Below are 18,736 nucleotides of genomic sequence, written 5' to 3' on the forward strand. Positions count from 1 at the left end.
AGTGCTTGTGCATGTTGACGGCTTGCCTGCTTTACAGCATTGTTAGCGCTTTAAATGCATTTCATGTCATTTACAAACTGAGGTACAAACTGTGGTAATTGACTGCATGTCACAGCAGCTGTCCATGGAGATTAAGTTGTATTTAACTCTGAATATTTCTGTTAAGACTTGGAATAACTAGAGCTTAAGAGTTTACTCTTGGTCTTGAAGTTCTGTGTCATTTTTGCAGGTTACAGCACCAGGTGAAAAAACACAATCTTATTGTTGCCTCCTATGATGTTGTCAGGAATGACATAGACTTTTTCAGGTAACAGTTATTTCATGTTTGTCATTGAAAGACTTGTCATCAATAAGGGTGGGGGGGAAGGAAGGAAAGCATTAATATTTGTATCCCTCTTCCTGTACAGGGATGTTAAATTTAATTACTGTATTCTTGATGAGGGTCACGTCATTAAGAATGGGAAGACAAAACTTTCCAAAACAATCAAGCAGTTATCTGCCAATTACAGAATAATCCTCTCAGGAACACCTATTCAGGTAAGTGCCAAGCTCTAGGCATGACTTTGACTCTCGTTAACCTTAATGCACTAACATTTAACACTGTTTTTGTTGCTATAGAACAATGTTCTGGAGTTATGGTCACTCTTTGACTTCCTGATGCCAGGCTTTCTTGGTACCGAACGACAGTTTGCTGCCCGCTATGGGAAGCCCATCCTCGCCAGTCGAGATGCTAAAAGTTCCTCACGTGAACAGGAAGCAGGTGGGATTTCTCAACTTTGTTTCCTCGTTTAAGCATCACACACTTCACAATATGAAGTTCTTCTTGAGATAAACACTGTTTTAAGGAATGACTAGACATGAATTATATTACGTTTAGATCTATGATTCTGTGACTGACCTTTTGTGGTGCATATGAGAAGGCTGTATGAATGATTGATGATTATTTGGGTCATTCCTATAAAAAGGTGTCTATAATTTTGTTATGATGATTTTTAAAATAATAATCTGTAAGATTTTAGACAAAGAATGTCTTTTAGTTTAAATGTTGATTTAAAATGTTGGTATGCCTTCAGAAAGGTAACAGGATTGATGGTAAGAATTAAATGATATCCACTTTTCAATAAGACTCAACAAGAGGCATTTTCTTGTCTAGGGTTCGTACAAGGTGGCTTTTTCAAATTTTAAGTCCTGGAATACCCTTGAAAATAGCAATTTTTACCAAGAGGTGCTTAAAGTTCTTGAATGATAGAAAATCTTCAAATATGTTGCTTAAATCATTTAATAAATGAAATGTATTTATTTTCGGAAAAACATGACAACAGTTCACTAGACCACTGCTGAAGCAGGCAGCACATAGACAGCGCTGTCACGTGGCACCTGTTACTTTTGGCAGCACTGTTCAGAATGGGCCAATCACAATCGAGTTTTACTGGAGGATTTAAAATAAATATATTTTATAGATACTGCTGTTGCGGATTTAATAAGTATGAATCCTTGCAACTATCAGTTTTAATTACAATTTACACTCCAGAGTGAAAAAATTATGAGATGTAAAATGTTTTGTATGATTTGAATTCAGAGCAATGGAGGATTCAGTTTTGTGAGCCATCTAGTGCCCCTTCTGTAAAGAAAGCTTTGTGTCTCACAAAATAGGTTATTTCTGACAACATTTGGGTCAATATCAAAATATGTTGACAAACATGTCCCTTTTTAAGTCATGAAAATGCTTTTCAAATAGCAAACAATTTATTTTAAATAATTTTATAACCTAACTTTTAATGATATTAAATGGCCGAACAAGTGCACAGGGAATCTCACTCTCTCGCATGCATGCACTCACTGTGTGGGTGTATATGGACAAACTTCAGCTTTTGCACCCCAAATGTTTTTATTTTTTTTAAACATTGTTTTTAACCTAGTGGTGTCCTTCCGAATCAAGGCGCATGCTTATTATCGACTAAAAAGAGAAGACCAATTTGTTTGGGTGACTCGAAAATGTACTGTAAACCCTTTTGATCTTTTAGTTTCATCAAAATTAACCAGTTATTAACTGGTTGCCAGCATTTAAAAATATTTTCACTCTAGAACACTCGAGTGTTTTCGGTTACATTTGGCAAAAAAGTTTTTGTTCCTTGAACCATTTTTAGTCTGACTACAATAATAAAACAAATGTCTAATGTATATTTGGGGGTGTGTGTGTGTGTGTGTGTTTTAGGTGTGCTGGCAATGGAGGCATTGCATAGACAGGTTCTGCCCTTCCTCCTGAGAAGAATGAAGGATGATGTTCTTCAAGATCTACCACCCAAGATCATACAAGATTATTACTGCAACCTCAGTCCTCTACAGGTACAAAAAATACAGGATATTTGTCAAGGATTTGATGGGTTGAATCATTGTTACAGCAAAAGTTGTACTGTTAAGTCAGCAGCCATGATGGAAATCAAATTGAAAATAACATTTATTGGCCCTCATAAAACACTTCAACTCCAGTTAGTCTGTACTGTACACCTTCAGAGAGAAATGAGAATCTCAGTTCTGCATCTCCACAGGCAATACACAAATATTGTCTGTATGGGTAATCTTCAATCTTATTTGTATCTGATTAGGTTCAACTGTATGAAGACTTTGCAAAGTCTCGTGCGAAGGTGAATGTGGATGATGTAATATCTACAGCATCACAGGAAGAAGGGGAGAAGCCCAAACTAAAGGCTACCGGACACGTCTTCCAGGTTGATCCCAGGAATTTAAATGAGGACATGAATATCCTCCTCTCAGACTGTCTTTAATGATGACGTGTTGCTTGTTTCAGGCTCTGCAGTACCTGAGAAAGCTGTGTAATCACCCAGCACTAGTGTTGACCCCACAACATCCAGAATACAAACACATTGCAGAACAGCTTACCAGTCAACATTCCAGCCTCCGAGACATCCAGCATGCCCCAAAACTTTCTGCACTCAAACAGGTGCTCTGCACATAACTGTTATCAAAGCCCTGCCTCATTATTCACAAGTAGGAGTATATGATAGATCAGTGAACATATCCGTCATGGCCAATATTGATATTATTAAATAACCAGCCTCTGTCTTATTAGGCCAATATTAAAAGCAGACGACATCTGGTCTTATGCCTCTAAAAAATCTACTGGCCAATGACTTTATCATTTATGCATTTGTATTCCTAACCTTGTTTTCTCTACCTGGAATGATGTTCAAATACATTTTAACAGATAATATGTAAATTTCAGACAAAAACGTAGTAGTAGTAGCAGCTGCTTTTATTTTTGTTCCATGTTCTTTTCCAGTTATTGTTGGACTGTGGACTGGGTTCTGCTGGATCGACTGATGGTGGCACAGAGGCTGTGGTAGCTCAGCATCGCGTTCTGATCTTCTGCCAACTGAAGAGCATGCTGGACATCGTGGAACAGGATCTGCTCAAACTATTTCTGCCTACAGTCACCTATCTCAGACTGGATGGAAGTGTTCAGGCCGGCCACAGACACTCCATAGTCTCTAGGTGAGACATCTGTGCCAGACTGCAACCTCCATTTTTGCGGCTCTTTTTTTATTTTTATTTTTAAAGGAGGGACAAGTCTAAATAAATGTATGTGGTAAATATGCCACAAATGCTGTCCATTTGAGCTTAACTTGCTTTAAACCCTGAATATTCATTTTAAAGTAATTATTATCCTTGTATGGAATCTCTTTCCTCTCGCAGATTTAATAATGACCCATCCATAGATGTCCTGCTGCTCACCACCCATGTAGGTGGACTGGGTTTGAATCTAACAGGTGCTGATACTGTAGTGTTTGTGGAGCATGACTGGAACCCTATGAGAGACTTGCAGGCCATGGACAGAGCACACAGAATAGGACAGGTATTGAGGAGAGAGCGTGTGTGTCATGTAATGTCTAGTGACAGACAGATATATTGGTGATTGATCAGTCGATGTTTAGACATTTTGAGATTATCTGAATCAGCCAGAAAGCATAATCCTATTAACAAATATTTATTCCCCATTTGTGATTTGACAGCCATGTATTTTTTTGTAAATTTGGAAGGTTTGGGGAAAATAGCATTTATGTATTAATACTTTTGTGTACATTAATTTGTACTATTTCATGTGTATTTATTATTCAAATCAGCATTGTCAGCCACACAGATTCTAAGATATCAACTTTATGCTCTTTTAATTTGGGCCAATTTCAGCTGTGGTAAAAATGTAGCCTAGTTGTGTCCATTTAAACTGTTTTTTTTTTTTTGTGTTCATAGAAACGTGTGGTGAATGTGTATCGTCTCATCACGCGGGGCACGCTGGAGGAGAAGATCATGGGTCTGCAGAAGTTTAAGATGACCATCGCCAATACAGTCATCAGCCAAGATAACGCCAGTCTGCAGAGCATGGGCACAGAACAGCTGCTCAACCTCTTCACACTAGACAAGGTCAGTCCTAATAAGGGGTGTAACGGTATAAGATTTTCACATGATAATAATTCACACAAAAAAGAGAAAATATATATTTTTTTAAAAGTTATATTTATCTGCAGCTAAATTTAGACAAAAAAAAAGACATGTGCTTTACTGCAATTTCATTGTATGCCATACTGTCAAAAATAATTTTTCATATTATTTAAAGAATAATAATTTGTAATAAATACTGCCCAGTTAAACGGATCAGTTATGCATTTGATTCAGGAATTGGCTGCTTTCACGCAGACTTTATTTGATGCTGTCTTTTCTAAAAATCCAAATCAGTTAATTTATTAAAAATCCTGACTTTATATCCATCAATTAGATGTCAACGGTATGAAAACTGTCATTACAAAAGTTACATCCCTAGTCCTAACTATCTAATATATATACATTTATATATAATTACACACAACACCAATCCATGAGAAATTTCTCTCCTAAACAGTGTTTAGCCTGTTATATACTCATTAAAGAATGTTTGCACAAGGACACACATTTTATACTGATGCTGTTTTGTGTTGATGTGTAGGATGAAAAGGCAGACAAGAGTGAGCCGTCCTCTGGGAAACCCAGTATGAAGTCTGTTCTTGATGGACTGGGTGACCTGTGGGACCAGCAGCTGTATGAGAATGAGTACAACCTGGACAGCTTTATGCATTCACTCAAATGAACCCAGTACAACATGCACGGCCGACATCTGGAAAGACTTGGAAGCATAAAGGAATGATGGCGAGATGTCCATCGCCTACAGACACTCCAGTCTAATGCTTGCCTAAAAATCTCATGACTCTCACAGTCTTCCAACTTTTCCCTTGCAAGTAGTCTCTTGTAATTCGCTCAAGACTGACGCCTGCAGTCCGTTATTAAATTGTCTCCTAGTTTGGCACTGGAGGAAGTCTTAAAGTGTTGCACAAGCATCTGTGTGGATAAATTGACAAATTAACCTCAGGATTTCCAGAACTCGCCATCAGTATCACAGTGACCGTATTACCAGACAGAACTAAATGAAAACGGTGAGTTAAGAACTGGAATGCACTGAAAACACTTCTGTCATCATCTAGATCAGTGAAGGACAGTGTTACTGCATCCTCCAGCCCACTCTAGGGGGAGTTAACTGACTATTGTAGGAATATGAAGGGCTTGTAGTTGCTGCCCTATCAGACACATCATTTAAAATGTCTTACATGCACTGACTGATCTTTAGGCACAGCTTTGTAGCATTTTAAAAGGAAAACAAAAATTAGGACTTGTAAATATTTCTGTTATTTGCCTTTTTTGGGTAAGCTGGTAGAATTTTAATAAATTCTAAAAAGCTCTCTTTAAAGAGTGTATTTTCTTGCTTGTCTGTTTGCATTTATTTAATATGTCTCACCCAGTAGCAAATTATGCCACTGTCGAACGAAATTCCAAAAATTGAGGAAAAAGGTGATTGAAATACATCAGTATGGGAAAGGTTACAAAACTATTTCCAAAGCTCTGGGACTCCAGATAACCACATTGAGAGCCATTATCTCCAGATGGAGAGAACTTGGCACAGTAGTGAACCTTCCCAGAAGTGGCTGACCTTCCAAAATTTCTCCAAGAGCACAGGGATGACTCATTCAGGAAGTCATAAAAAGCAGAGGACATCATCCAAGGAACTGCAGGCCTCTCTCACATAAATAAATGTCACTGTTCATGAATCCACTATGAGAAAGACAGTGGGCAAAACTGCCATCCATGGAAGAGTGGCGAGGCAAATATCCCAGGAGATCAGCAGTTAAATAAATACTCAAACCAGCCCGTCTGGCACCAACAATGATACATGCGATTCTCTAATCAGCCAACTGTGTGGCAGCAGTGCATAAAATCATGCAGATGCAGGACATGGGCTTCAGTTAATGTTCACATCAATCATCAGAATGGGGGAAAAAAATTTGATCTCAGTGATTTGAAGCATAACATGATTGTTGGTGCCAGATTTGCTGGTTTGAGTATTTCTGTATCCTCTGATCTCCTGGGATTTTTACACACAACAGTCTCTAGAAGTTACTCCGAATGGTGCCAAAAACATAAAACATCCAGTGAGCGACAGCTCTGTGGATGGAAATGCCTTGTTGATGAGAGAGGTCAACAGCGAATGGACGAACAGTCAAAGTCTACAGTAAATCAGATAACCACTCTGTACAATTGTGGTGAGAAGAATAGCATTTCAGAATGCTATTCTGAGATGTGGATTGCCACTGTTTTGGCGGTACCAGGAGAAGCTACACTATGTTAGTCCGTTGGTTTTAATATTGTGGCTGATCCAGTGTATATGTGTGTAACAGGAGCCAGCTGGTAAATGCCCACCTAACTTTCTTAGGATATTCATTCTTCATAAATTCACAGTATGCCCACCTCTTCAGACACTACTATGCCAATCGACTGTAGCCTAGCCTTTAGCCTCCTCGTTAACGCCCGCCTCCCATGCGGGTGTAGTGTGGAAGTCTGTTTCTCACTGTTTAACGGCGTTGACGAACTCTGTTATCCCATGTTTCCTCTTAGGTTAGTGTTGAAGTTGGTCTCCCCTATGTTTATCGGCACTAAGGGGAACACTAACCATAGGGGGAACAGACTTCGACACAACACCGACCAACCCAGTTCGAATCCTGCTTGGAATGAGTCAAGCAGGACCGGTTACACACATACACTAAATATTATACTATATACGTAACTTCTCAAAATGCAAATATTATGTTATAAACCATCACAGTGGTGCTATATCTTTACTTTTTGATGGGAATTCAAAATTGGCTGTGAGGGTTAGACTTGTAGTCTCTTCAATGGGTTGTTCTGTTCCGTTTGGAAAGCATTTCCAAGAAATGCTATTTGACAAAGCTGTAGAAAATCTACAAGCTTTCTACAGCTCATGCCATTATCTCTCACAACTTCGTTTCTATTCACTGCACAAATCAAATATGGCTGAGAACATTTTAATATTTACATGCAATGCAAATATATCTGTCAATATTTAAGTGAATATTCAGAGTTCAAAACTATTTAAACGGAATCAACAACATTTGTGGCATAAGGTTGAGTATCACCAAAATGAATTTACTTCTTTTCTTTGAAAAAAAAGAAAGGAAAAAAAATCGAGATTACAGTGAGGCACAGAAGTGAAAGGGGCAAATCCATAAACGTTAAATAATTCTCTGATTCAAAAGTATGAACACAAGATAAACAATGTGTGTGTTGACATGATTTTAGGGTGATGGAATTGCATACTATCCTCTGTGTAGTTACATCCAATTTTATAACTTTGTTGCCATGACGACTTAACGCCAAAAACACTGTAATCCTGAATAAACAATTTAAAGAACTTTACAGCTCAAATTGAAATAACACACGAATTTCAAAAGAAGAATTAATGTAGACCTAAGTGCTTTTAAAAAATTAGCTTCACATTTCTGCCTTTAAACCAAAAATGGTCCCCATTCATTTCCATTGTAAGTGCCTCACTGTTACCAAATGTCCCCACAAGGATATTAAAACCTGAGATCACCTACATTGTGGGGCCCAGCCAGCGGTCCTGATGGAAATGGCTTATTAAACATACTAAACAATTTTTTTATTTAAAAAGGTTGGGTTTAGGCAGGGCTGTAGCTAGTGGGATGAAAGTTGGTAATGATTCTAGGAGCCCAAAGGTACAGAGGACCCCACAACAAATTCTAAATTGTATTTCGTCATAGGAAAGGGGCCCAGATTACCTTGCTACGGTCCTGGGTTTAAGGGTAGGGGATATAAATAATCGTTAGATCTGCATAAAATGCATGGAAGTCTATGGAGTCCCAAACAATGATATAAAAACATTGTGTGTGTGTGTGGAGATTATGCCACAAATAATGTCGATTGAGCTCAACTTTTTTTGAACCTGGAATATTACTTAAAAAAGCTAAAACGGGCAAAAATGCAAGACATCTGAGTGTTTGGTAGCATTTCACCACTCACGTTTTACAAGAAGAGAACTGTGCAAAAGATGACAATGTTTCATACAGCTACATTTAATGAGATTTGCTTTTAAGTACAGAAAAGGACAAATCACGAAGGTGTAAAAGAAAGTAGTAAGCATCAGCACTGCGCTTATTTTAGTAAAAAAAACACGTTATTCACAGTTTTACTGCAAATATAGACACGTAGAGGTCCGGTTTAACACTCCAAGCCTTGTAAAGCTGTGTAAGCTGTTTAAACAAAAGTGAAGTATGAAATTAAAGTTATCTATCAAAAGGCTTTTACATTTTTTTAATATAATTCTCTTTATTTTTTAAATAACAAATGGAGCTGAAAGTGTGGTCAATGAGAGATGCCACAAGACAAAAATGAACTATTAGAGCTGTTTGATGTTAAACTGTCACTAAACACAGAACATTTTAGTCTTGAATGGTCTTGTGACCTGTAGTTACACAGCACAGCTTATTAAGGGGTATGAAATGATTGCAATATAATGTAGTAAAATCTAAACTTTAAAGAAATGGTATGAGTGAAATGTTAGCTTTCAGGGGGAGGTTGAAAGACCATTACAAAAGGGTTTATGTTTTGATTGCAAGGGAGGCCTTCACACCATGAATGAATGAAATCTCCAGTACATCTTTTAACATGCATTAAGGAAAAAGTGAGATTTTGATGATATTGTTTGCAAAATCCAATTAAATGGATGAATTGCTCAGAACTGTAAATGAAAGCCGGGCCTCTAGATTCATGCCAAAACACACACAGAACCCTATATTATATCATTCAGGTCAATATGGTAAATACTTTCAACTGAGCTTCTGAAATGGTTATGCGACATCTCATTCAGCCACTGAAGGTTTTTCAGAAGGAAGTGGGTTTTCAGTGGTAACAGTGAAAGCTCATTATGTCATCTCTCTTGACTGGGTTTCACCACAACCTTACATTTGCTCCAATCTGCCATTGTTTTTTATTGCCCATTCATAATACATTTTAATCACATTATTTGACCAACCATGATTGTGTTAATGTGTGTGCGTGATTTTTTTTTCTCCACAGTAGTGTCACATTAATGTAAGCAACTTCAGAGATAACAAGCTTTGCATTTCAAACTGTAGACATTTTAGAAACAATATTACAGAAAAAGGAAGAAAGAAAAATATTTGTAAGAATTAGCTCCATAAAATTAATTTATTCCAAGTAAACATACAAAATAATATTAATGACATTGACCAGATATGAAATTCTTCCCCCAGAAATAGCTAACATTAATGGTTGAGGATTATGTCTTTAAATAAAACACTAAATAAAAAATTATGGAAAATATGTAAATGTTTTGTCTTTTTTTTTATTTAGCAAAAAAAAAAAAAAAAAAAAAATGAAAACAATTCTCAGTACAAAGGCTACATGAGTAAATACACAGTAGAAAATAATTTGTGAATCACAATGCTTGCAATGAAAATAAATCTGCAATAAAGACTTATGCCTCATTTTCTTTTCTTTTTTTACAAACAGTACAAACAGTATTGCACATTACAACAAAGAATCAAGGTTCTCAGCTTAAAAAACAAAACAAAAAAGGGACTAATTCAAGTCTTGGGTGAAGGCCACCACATCACGATGCACATGGGGGCTTTCACTCAATTTAAAGATGAATCGGTTAACACATTTTCAGGTTTTGAAAATTAACGTTTTCTCACCATCTTTCCAAAAACCATAAAAAATAATTGTTTTCCATAACTTATTTAAGATTAACAAATGGGGTCATGTGTGCTTTACAAAACAATGAAGAACACTATTTTAAGAAATGTAAAAAAAAAGTCAAATAAAAATATAATGAACAAAAGATTCTTCCACAACTCTAATTAGCATAGTAAAGGACTGATTGTAAATATATAAAAATGTACGTAGTATGTTTATTTCACTTTAGAGGCACCTGATGGGCCTGCCGTATATAATATTTGTATTATTTATGTTTACAGAACACTGTGATTTTGAAGGAATTCAGCGGGGACATCATCCATACTTCAATTTCCTACAGTATTATTTGAAAATATAATACTCCTTCAGTTGTTGTTGTTTTTTTTTTCTTTTCTTTCTTTTTTTTTTTCAAAAATAAAAAGATAATAAGAATGACAAAAATAAAAATAACCATCTGTTAAATCATTTTTTTTCGAGCAGAATTAAATTAATATAGGCCTATATATATATTCTTTATTTGAATTTAAACTTACTTAAAAAATATTAATCTCTCCTATTATATTTCAAAATTGAGGTATTGCAAAAGATTACGTCAGTCAGAAAGCACACATATGTTTCTATAAAAAAATAAAAATAAAAATAAAAAAATAGAGAGAAAAAAAAAAAGAAACAAACAAACAAAACGCTAACTGTTCAATCATCCAGATACAAAGAGTAGTGCATAACAAATATCATTGAGAAGGAACAAACATAGAAAAATCTGGGCAGGGAAAAAATATCACAAAGACACCCAGAATTCAATGTCATCAGCATTCGCGACTACCATCTATCCTCTTTTCATTTTAATTTACTCCAATACAAAAGTAGTTTGTTTACGTCCGTTTTCTTTTTGCGGGACAACGAACTGAACCGAAAAGCTGACAGTTTTTGACTCTCGGTATTCACGGCAACGCGACGCTCGTCACACAAACGAAACGGGGATTTCCCGTTAAAAATCCAACGGCTAAAGCCTTCACATGCCATCCCATAATACCCATCCACACTCCAAACAAGCAGCCATGACGCGTTTGTACGCGATGCGTTCCTCTCCCCCATACAACCTCCAAGTCTACCTTTCTGAATTTTGTTTTAAAAAATGTCCACAATCAACATTAGCAGGTCATTATTCTACTTCAAGCTTTGCAGGATAATCTGGATATAAATGCAGCGGTTACGCACGGTTATTCTGGTAGCGTTACGGCCACCGTAGTTCATAGTTGTGCAGGCCTATCAGCTCATAACACGATCCACACGAAAGTTATTGATTTAGAGCCAGTTGTTCGCTTATTTCTCCCAGAGTCAGTTTGCCACACTAGTTGGACACCGTATTGTGAATTGTAGGCGTGTTATGTGTGTTGTTGGTCATTTAGAGTCGGAAAAGAAGCGCTCTTTGGTTCTGACTGTTTGTGTTGTGGGCCAAGTATGTAGATTATATTATTTATATGATTATACATTTTATTTTAATAGATGAAACAGTTTTGCATTCCCTAGCATTTATTTTAGGTTCAATCGCAATATCTTTAACCATCTCTTACCAGAATTATGCAAGACTTTACTACAATAATCACAGCAGAACTCTAGTATTTGTAATAAAACACAACATATACCATGGTTTTACTACAGTAGCCATATTTGAACTACTATACCTTTTAGAAAACCAAAATAATTCAGAAAAAAAACCATAGAAAGGTTACTACAGTTTAACTATAATAAACCATGGTTAATAAGTGGAACAAGTATTTTTTTTAAACCATATTTTCCACCAAAAAAACAATAAAAAACACGCCCTTTCAAAATGTAACCATGCTTTCACTGTAGTAAACCTGCAGCAACCATTTGTAGTAAGATCTGTGCTTTTAAAAAACATGGTACATGTAACACAAATGAGCCATGGTGTTACTATAGTAAAACAAACACGTTTTTTTTTTTTTTCAATTTAATCTAATTATACGTTTTGGTATTCTTGATACGGCTTTATTACAAATATCATGGTTAAAATATATGGTTACTGTAGAAAACCATGGTTAATTAACATCTGGGATGGAAAAAGGTATTGCAAGGAAACCCAAAATCACGAGCGAATGCAAAACTATTTCTGAAAATGTGTGTGTGTGTTTATCTACATACTGTATATACGCACATATATATTGTATATGTGTGTGTGTGCAATCTCTGCAGAGAGAACTATCAGAGACGGGACTGTATGCATTTATGTGTACATATATGTACACATACAATAGTTGTGAAGTCACAGGATTTCCAAGTCAGACATCAATAACAGTTAAAGCGAGTCACAGTTCTAGGCGTCATATTAACCTAACTACATACTGTATAAAAAAATTGCACAATTCTATGAACAATCACTGCAAAAAAATACTTCAAGACAGATCGTTAAAAGGACATCCTACATCTAATTTTGATTTCAAAACACATTATTGCAGCTTTGTCATCTGTTTCGGTTCACTACATGATTAGAGAACCTTGTGTGTTTTTTGTTTTGTTTTCAGTGTTTCTGTCATGTGTCTGTATTGTTGGGGAAATGAAAGTGTGGCCCAATTTGAGTTTCGGACATTCCACTGCATGCATTGCGGATTCAAATATGCAGTTTAGAGGCAAACGCAGACCTGCCTCTTGCCCCGGTGAGCACTCAACCTTGCAAAATGATCTGTTCGTCTTTACACCCCAACCTGAATAAAGTGTGACGGTATGGATTCATACCATGGATTTAGCAGCAAAAGCTATTGCAGCATTACATGTACATAACACTAAAAAAAAAAAACTGTCATAAAAATGAAAGCCCATAAATTGAAGCAAACATGAATGCATGAGGTATTACTATACATATTTTTCAAAACGGAGAACAAATAATGGTGTTTTACTCTAATTTTGGCATGTTTCTTTTTTCTCTTTTTTTACACCGGATCGCACGACTTTCTTAATGAATCACTTTTCCTTTGGTAACTTTTTTGTCTGTGTTTTAAGGGGAATATCCTATTGTTGTTGTTTTTTTTGTTTTTGTTGTTTTTTGTCACAATAAGTGCATGCTTCTTAAAAAGTCTGACCCCCAAAATGTTTCATCTATATGTATATAGATAAATCTAAATGAAAAAATATATAACTTCTGTAAATGTATATTCATATATAGTCTCACGCTGTCTAATGTTTCCTATATGCAGCACTAACCAACCAAACGATGGATAAGAAGATTAAAAGCACAACATCCTTATAAGCGTTAACACTGACTGTGGGTCATGTATGTGCCAAAGTGCATCTTTTGAGCACGCAGACTCAAAATGTATATTTTCTTAATATTCTCTGTAAGCAGAGTATTAACTGAACACATATATTAAGATATTTGTTTCTAAATAGACAAAATGAGAATGAAAATCCATGTGTATGTAGTTGTTGAGTTACTGCTAATGATGTTGAAGGTGTTTGGTGGGTGGAGAGGATGGTTTGAGGATGTAGCAGGACTGACATCAGCTCCAGCGGAAGGACACGTGTCGAGGTCGGTCTCCGCCTTCCTTCACCAGCGGTTTGTGGAACTCGCGGCCGGCGCGCGAGTGGATGCTCGCCCAGCAGTACTCACAGTAATACTGCAGACAGGTGACGTTGGCACAGAAAAATGGAGCAAACTTCCCTCCGCAGCGAGCGCCCTGACATTCATCACACATCTGATCATCCAGCACGTACGGCTTCACCTCCACCTGAAAAAACAAAACAAAATCGGATGTGTCAAAACATTGTAAACAGTGTAATGCAGCCAAAATGAGCGACGAATGCTGCAAGTTTTGATGCATTGGTTTGGTGGTGGGGGGGATTCTGGTGGGCATCCAGTTTCAGTCCAGTGATCACCAGCTATTTACTTCTAAATAACATTTCCAAAACAGTCCATTAACTCTGGAGTGTGCATAAGCGAACTGGAATAGCAGTGAGCTAAAATTAACAAATGCCACGTCTGAGACTTCAAATGGTTGTCAGGCCTCCAGCAGCCAATGGCCATGTTGATTACACACAGTCTGCTCTGGGGTTTCCGTCTATTTTGTCGGTTATATGGAAACGGCTTACAGGAAAACCACAAAACTGCAGGAAGGCATTCAGTCACATCTAGAATTACAGTTCAACATAAAATCCTTTTCAGGGTAGTATCTTGTCTGTACTGCTGAAAAGTCCTATAAGTGGTGTGTGAACAAGCAGACCAGTGTAGCCCCAGCAATATTCTGAATTCCAGTTTCCTAAAGTCTAGGGCCATCTGAGTCGCAATACACTTAAAGTGCAAATATAATTTTCAACAATAAACCGCACAAGTTTCTGTGCGGACCAATGCGAACCAGGGACTAAAAGCGAAATGTGTTTCATTTCGGTTCGTTCTGAGCAGAAACTGTATTTTTTCGTTCCAGTTCCAGCATTCCACTGCCTCCTTTTCAATTGGTAACCAGTTAGAATGAAAATAAAGAAAGGTTAATAAAGTTATTTTTAAAATGACTACACATTTTTTTTTTCTTGTGGGGGAATTATCAACATAGAAATCATAAGCAAAGTATACAGTAGCCTACATAAAATAACTACATTCTTAATATTAAATATATCCATAAAAATAATTAAAATATCATTTCAAAAATACATCTGGCCATATAAAATCAATTGCCAAAATCTCTCTCTCTCCTGCATTCATGCACACACTACTTGGGTGTGTTTGGACTAAACATCATCTTATGCAGGCCAAATTATTAGAATTTTTTATCCCCTTTTCTCCCAGTTTGGAATGCCCAATTCCCACTACTTAGTAGGTTCTCAAGGTGGCACGGTTACGCACCTCAATCCACGTCTCAGTTGCTCAGCCAATCCGTGCATCTTATCAAGTGGCTCATTGTGCATGACACCGCGGAGACTCACAGCACGTATAGGCTCATGCTACTCTCCGCGATCCATGTACAACTTACCACGCGCCAATTGAGAGCGAGAACCGCTAATTGCTACCACGAGGAGGTTAACCCATGTGACTATCCTCCCTAGCAACTGGGCCAATTTGGTTGCTTAGGAGACCTGGCTGGAGTCACTCAGCACACCCTAGATTCAAACTCGTGACTCCAGGGGTGATAGTCAGCGTCAACACTCGCTGAGCTACCCAGGCCCAGAATAATTTTATTTTAAACAAAGAATTTGTTTTGATTACAAATCTGCTTCTCAGTCAGAACCCGGCAGCATCAAATCTGTATCAATGCATTTTAATAACCATAATTCAGTGAGGACTTGGAAAAATATTGCGGTAAAAAGCACATTTCTCATTTGTTTCCATGTATCTGGCTTAACTGTGATTTAGACAACAATATATAATTACTACGTATACAAAAGTCTTCAGCATGTCACAGAAGGTTTCATCCATAACGTGCATTAAGGCAAAGAAATGTGTGATGCAGCAATTTCCTTCAGAATCAAAGCACATGCTTACCACGTTCAAGTAAAAAGAGGAAGTGGTGTAATTCTGAAAAATTACTGTGATAAACCATTTAGACTTGGAATATGACGCACAGTATGAGCTGCATTTATGATACTTTTGGGCCCTTTTTAAGATTAAAAGTAAGTTACTATCCACTGCAATTGTATTGAAGAAACGAACCGAGATATTAATCAAAACATCATCTTTTGTGTTCTGCAAAAGAAAGTCATTCAGCTTTGGAATGACATGAGGGTTAGTTATGACAGAATATTAATTCTTGGGTGACCTAAAAAAGACTTTAAGTCAATACTCTACTCAGTTTTGCCCTTTGGCTAGAGATGTTTTTTCCTGCATTGTGTAAAATAACACTACATTTGAGAGTTTGGCTTGCAATCCCCATCACGGAAAAGAGTTTTCATTGTGCAATTCTGGTTGCCATTATATGAGCCAACTCACCCGTTTGTCAATGTCATTATGCTGCAGCTGGACAAATCTGGCGCTGATTGCAGCAATGTAGCTCTGCTGATTGGAGAAGGCCACTCGCCCCGCCCCTTTGGGGTATTTGAGTTCGGGGTCAGTGTCAATGCCAGCGTAACACACACCTCCATAGAGTCTGTCCATAATCATAGCCAGCTCCACTAAACACACACAGATGAAAATCACAGTATTATTCTCAAGCTTTCAAAACAACTCCATAACTTTAATGATGACATATCTGACCTTTGGGGGAGAAAATATGAAAGTACTTCAGAGAGCTGAAAAACACACATCACCTTTCACAATCCAATCCAATCATGTTGGGTAAAATTCAAATCCCATCCTACATTTTTGTCTCAAGGAATATCATGTTTTAATCCAAAATATGCAAGATAACGAAAGGAAAATGGTTTGCAAACTGCATTTTAGGCTTACTTGATGATGTTTTCAGGTGTGATTTTGCCATCTACCATTTTCTAGGCCATGTTTTACACTTCTAAAAAGACTAATACATTTTTTTAATACTTTGAAGGGACAGTTCACCCAAAAATGAAAATTCATTATTTACTCTCCCTCATGCCATCCCAGATTCTTTCTTCAGCAGAATACAAATGAAGATTTTTTTTTGAAGAATATTTCAGCTCTGTAGGTCCATTCAATTCAAGTTAATGGTGACCAAAACTTAAAAGTCCAAAAATCACATAAAGCAGCATAAAAGTAATCCATACAACTCCAGTGGTTAAATCCATATCCTCTAATATTGATCTGTTTCTCACCCACACCTATTATATCACATAAAATTTATTTTTTTAGTATAAATATACACTTTCAAATTTTTCAATTTGACAATTTGCATTCTTTGTTCATATCGCCACCTACTGATCAAAAAGCTGGTCAAAGAGGGATATTTATCGAAGAAAAAAAAAAAAGACTTATAAATTGAGCCGTTTCTCACACCAGTGGATTTAACCACTGGAGTTTTATGGATTACTTTTATGCTGCCTTTATGTGCTATTTGGAGCTTCAAAATTCTGGCCACCTTTAACTTGCATTGACTGAACAAACTGGGCTGAGATATTGTTTTAAAAATCTTTATTTGTATTCTGCAGAAGAAAGTCAGTCATACACATCTGGGATAGCATGAGAGTGAGTAAATGGTGAGAGAATTTTCATTTTTGAAAAGTGGTGACAACAGTATCCAATCTCCTGATTTTAGTAGTTCCTGGTTCGAAACCATCAGGTTTATGGGGCTGGTCTAGAGCTAATTTTTCAGCCCAGAAAAACCTTTTGAGATGGGGCAAGCAAGCCTTTTTACACGCAACAGAGCAAGACCAAGAGATATTAGAGAGGAGAGTGTCACCTGCACGTAGAGGTCGTGGAACACCACCCACAAATATGGTCTTGCGAGGGTCAAGAGGCTGAGAACCGTCCATCACAAAATCACTGTCACTCAGGTTCCATGGGCGAATCTGGACCTGAGGAGGAGAAACGGTTAAATTCTCACAAGAATTCTCCATTTTGTCCAAACCAGGTGTGAAGCATTAAAGTGTTAAGCAATAAAAGCTCTTCCATGTAAATCAGAGTTTTTGCCCGAAACGACTGCAACCAGCATACAGATGTTTTTTTGATTACTTGCTTTCTATTTCTTAAGCCCCACCCACTCTGAAATCAAATTGGTCCAAAATCCCAAATTTTTTCACACCCAAATTTAAAAGCTAAATTGAGTGATGGTGGCGTAGTCGTCTAAAGCACATAACTGGTAGTCAGAAGGTCACTGGTTCGAACCCCACAGCCACCACCATTGTGTCCTTGAGCAAGGCACTTAACTCCAGGTTGCTCCGGGGGGATTGTCTCTGTAATAAGTGCACTGTAAGTCGCTTTGGATAAAAGCGTCTGCCAAATGCATAAATGTACATGTAAATGTAAAAGCTTACCCTGCACACATACACTAATTGGTCTAATTGGACAGAAAATTGCCCAAAGAAAAAAAAAAAGATTTAAATAATACTGTATATATTTACAATCTATGACAAACTCTATCTCCCTGTAAAAATCGTATTTCAGTCCACTAGATGACAGAAAAATAAATGTTTCCTCTATCCCCTTTCTTTACAATATACAGATATGAAATGTAGTTGGCGCTCTAATGCAGTTGAGCGCACACACATGCGCTCGTCCATTGACAGCAAGTGTATATTTACAATCCATAGACCGTCATGACCCAGTCATCTAGCTATCACAATTTGGCCCTTGTCAAAGTCGCTCAGATCCTTGCGATTGCCCATTTTTCCAGCTTCCAACACATGAAATTCAAGAACAGACTGTTTGGTTTACACAAAATTGTAACAAGATAAATCAATGTTATTCACTTCACCTCTCAGTGGTTTTAATATTGTGACTGATCAGTGGCTAATCAGGTTAGAACACCTGCATTTACTGATCTTGTCTGAATTCTACTCGTAGAATAAGGCATGAAGTCAATGATAACACATTTTAATGTCATATGTTTTACATGAAGGGCCCCATTTAAGAGCGCTAGCATTAGTTATAAGTGCAAAGTCAGTGGGCATGGCCATGAAATTTTGGTATTTTCGTGCAAGCGTGCGGTAAGTCTAGGCTTAAGTAGGTTTGGCAAAAACTCCC

At 37.1% G+C, this 18,736-nt stretch overlaps 2 protein-coding genes across 5 annotated transcripts in view; one reads left to right on the top strand and one right to left on the bottom strand.

Annotated features, from left to right (window-relative positions):
- Window positions 1-5,795, top strand: part of LOC127617806 (TATA-binding protein-associated factor 172-like) — a 31,242-nt gene extending 25,447 nt beyond the window's left edge. For both annotated transcript variants that reach the window (XM_052089895.1, XM_052089896.1), the window contains 10 exons: window positions 230-307; window positions 408-537; window positions 619-760; window positions 2,216-2,346; window positions 2,607-2,729; window positions 2,810-2,962; window positions 3,302-3,513; window positions 3,715-3,874; window positions 4,270-4,440; window positions 5,000-5,795. In XM_052089895.1, coding sequence (XP_051945855.1) covers window positions 230-307; window positions 408-537; window positions 619-760; window positions 2,216-2,346; window positions 2,607-2,729; window positions 2,810-2,962; window positions 3,302-3,513; window positions 3,715-3,874; window positions 4,270-4,440; window positions 5,000-5,140 — 1,441 coding nt within the window. In that variant the 3' untranslated portion in view covers window positions 5,141-5,795. The remainder of the gene's footprint in view (window positions 1-229; window positions 308-407; window positions 538-618; window positions 761-2,215; window positions 2,347-2,606; window positions 2,730-2,809; window positions 2,963-3,301; window positions 3,514-3,714; window positions 3,875-4,269; window positions 4,441-4,999) is intronic.
- Window positions 5,796-10,512: 4,717 nt separating this feature from the next.
- LOC127617875 (cytoplasmic polyadenylation element-binding protein 3-like) overlaps window positions 10,513-18,736 on the bottom strand; it is a 35,009-nt gene continuing 26,785 nt past the window's right edge. For all 3 annotated transcript variants that reach the window (XM_052090012.1, XM_052090010.1, XM_052090011.1), the window contains 3 exons: window positions 17,454-17,568; window positions 16,073-16,254; window positions 10,513-13,883 (listed from right to left, as the gene is read on the bottom strand). In XM_052090012.1, the coding sequence (XP_051945972.1) occupies window positions 13,656-13,883; window positions 16,073-16,254; window positions 17,454-17,568 (525 nt within the window). In that variant the 3' untranslated portion in view covers window positions 10,513-13,655. The remainder of the gene's footprint in view (window positions 13,884-16,072; window positions 16,255-17,453; window positions 17,569-18,736) is intronic.

Source organism: Xyrauchen texanus, chromosome 24 (assembly GCF_025860055.1).
Source record: "Xyrauchen texanus isolate HMW12.3.18 chromosome 24, RBS_HiC_50CHRs, whole genome shotgun sequence".
Classification (NCBI taxonomy): Eukaryota; Metazoa; Chordata; class Actinopteri; order Cypriniformes; family Catostomidae; genus Xyrauchen; species Xyrauchen texanus.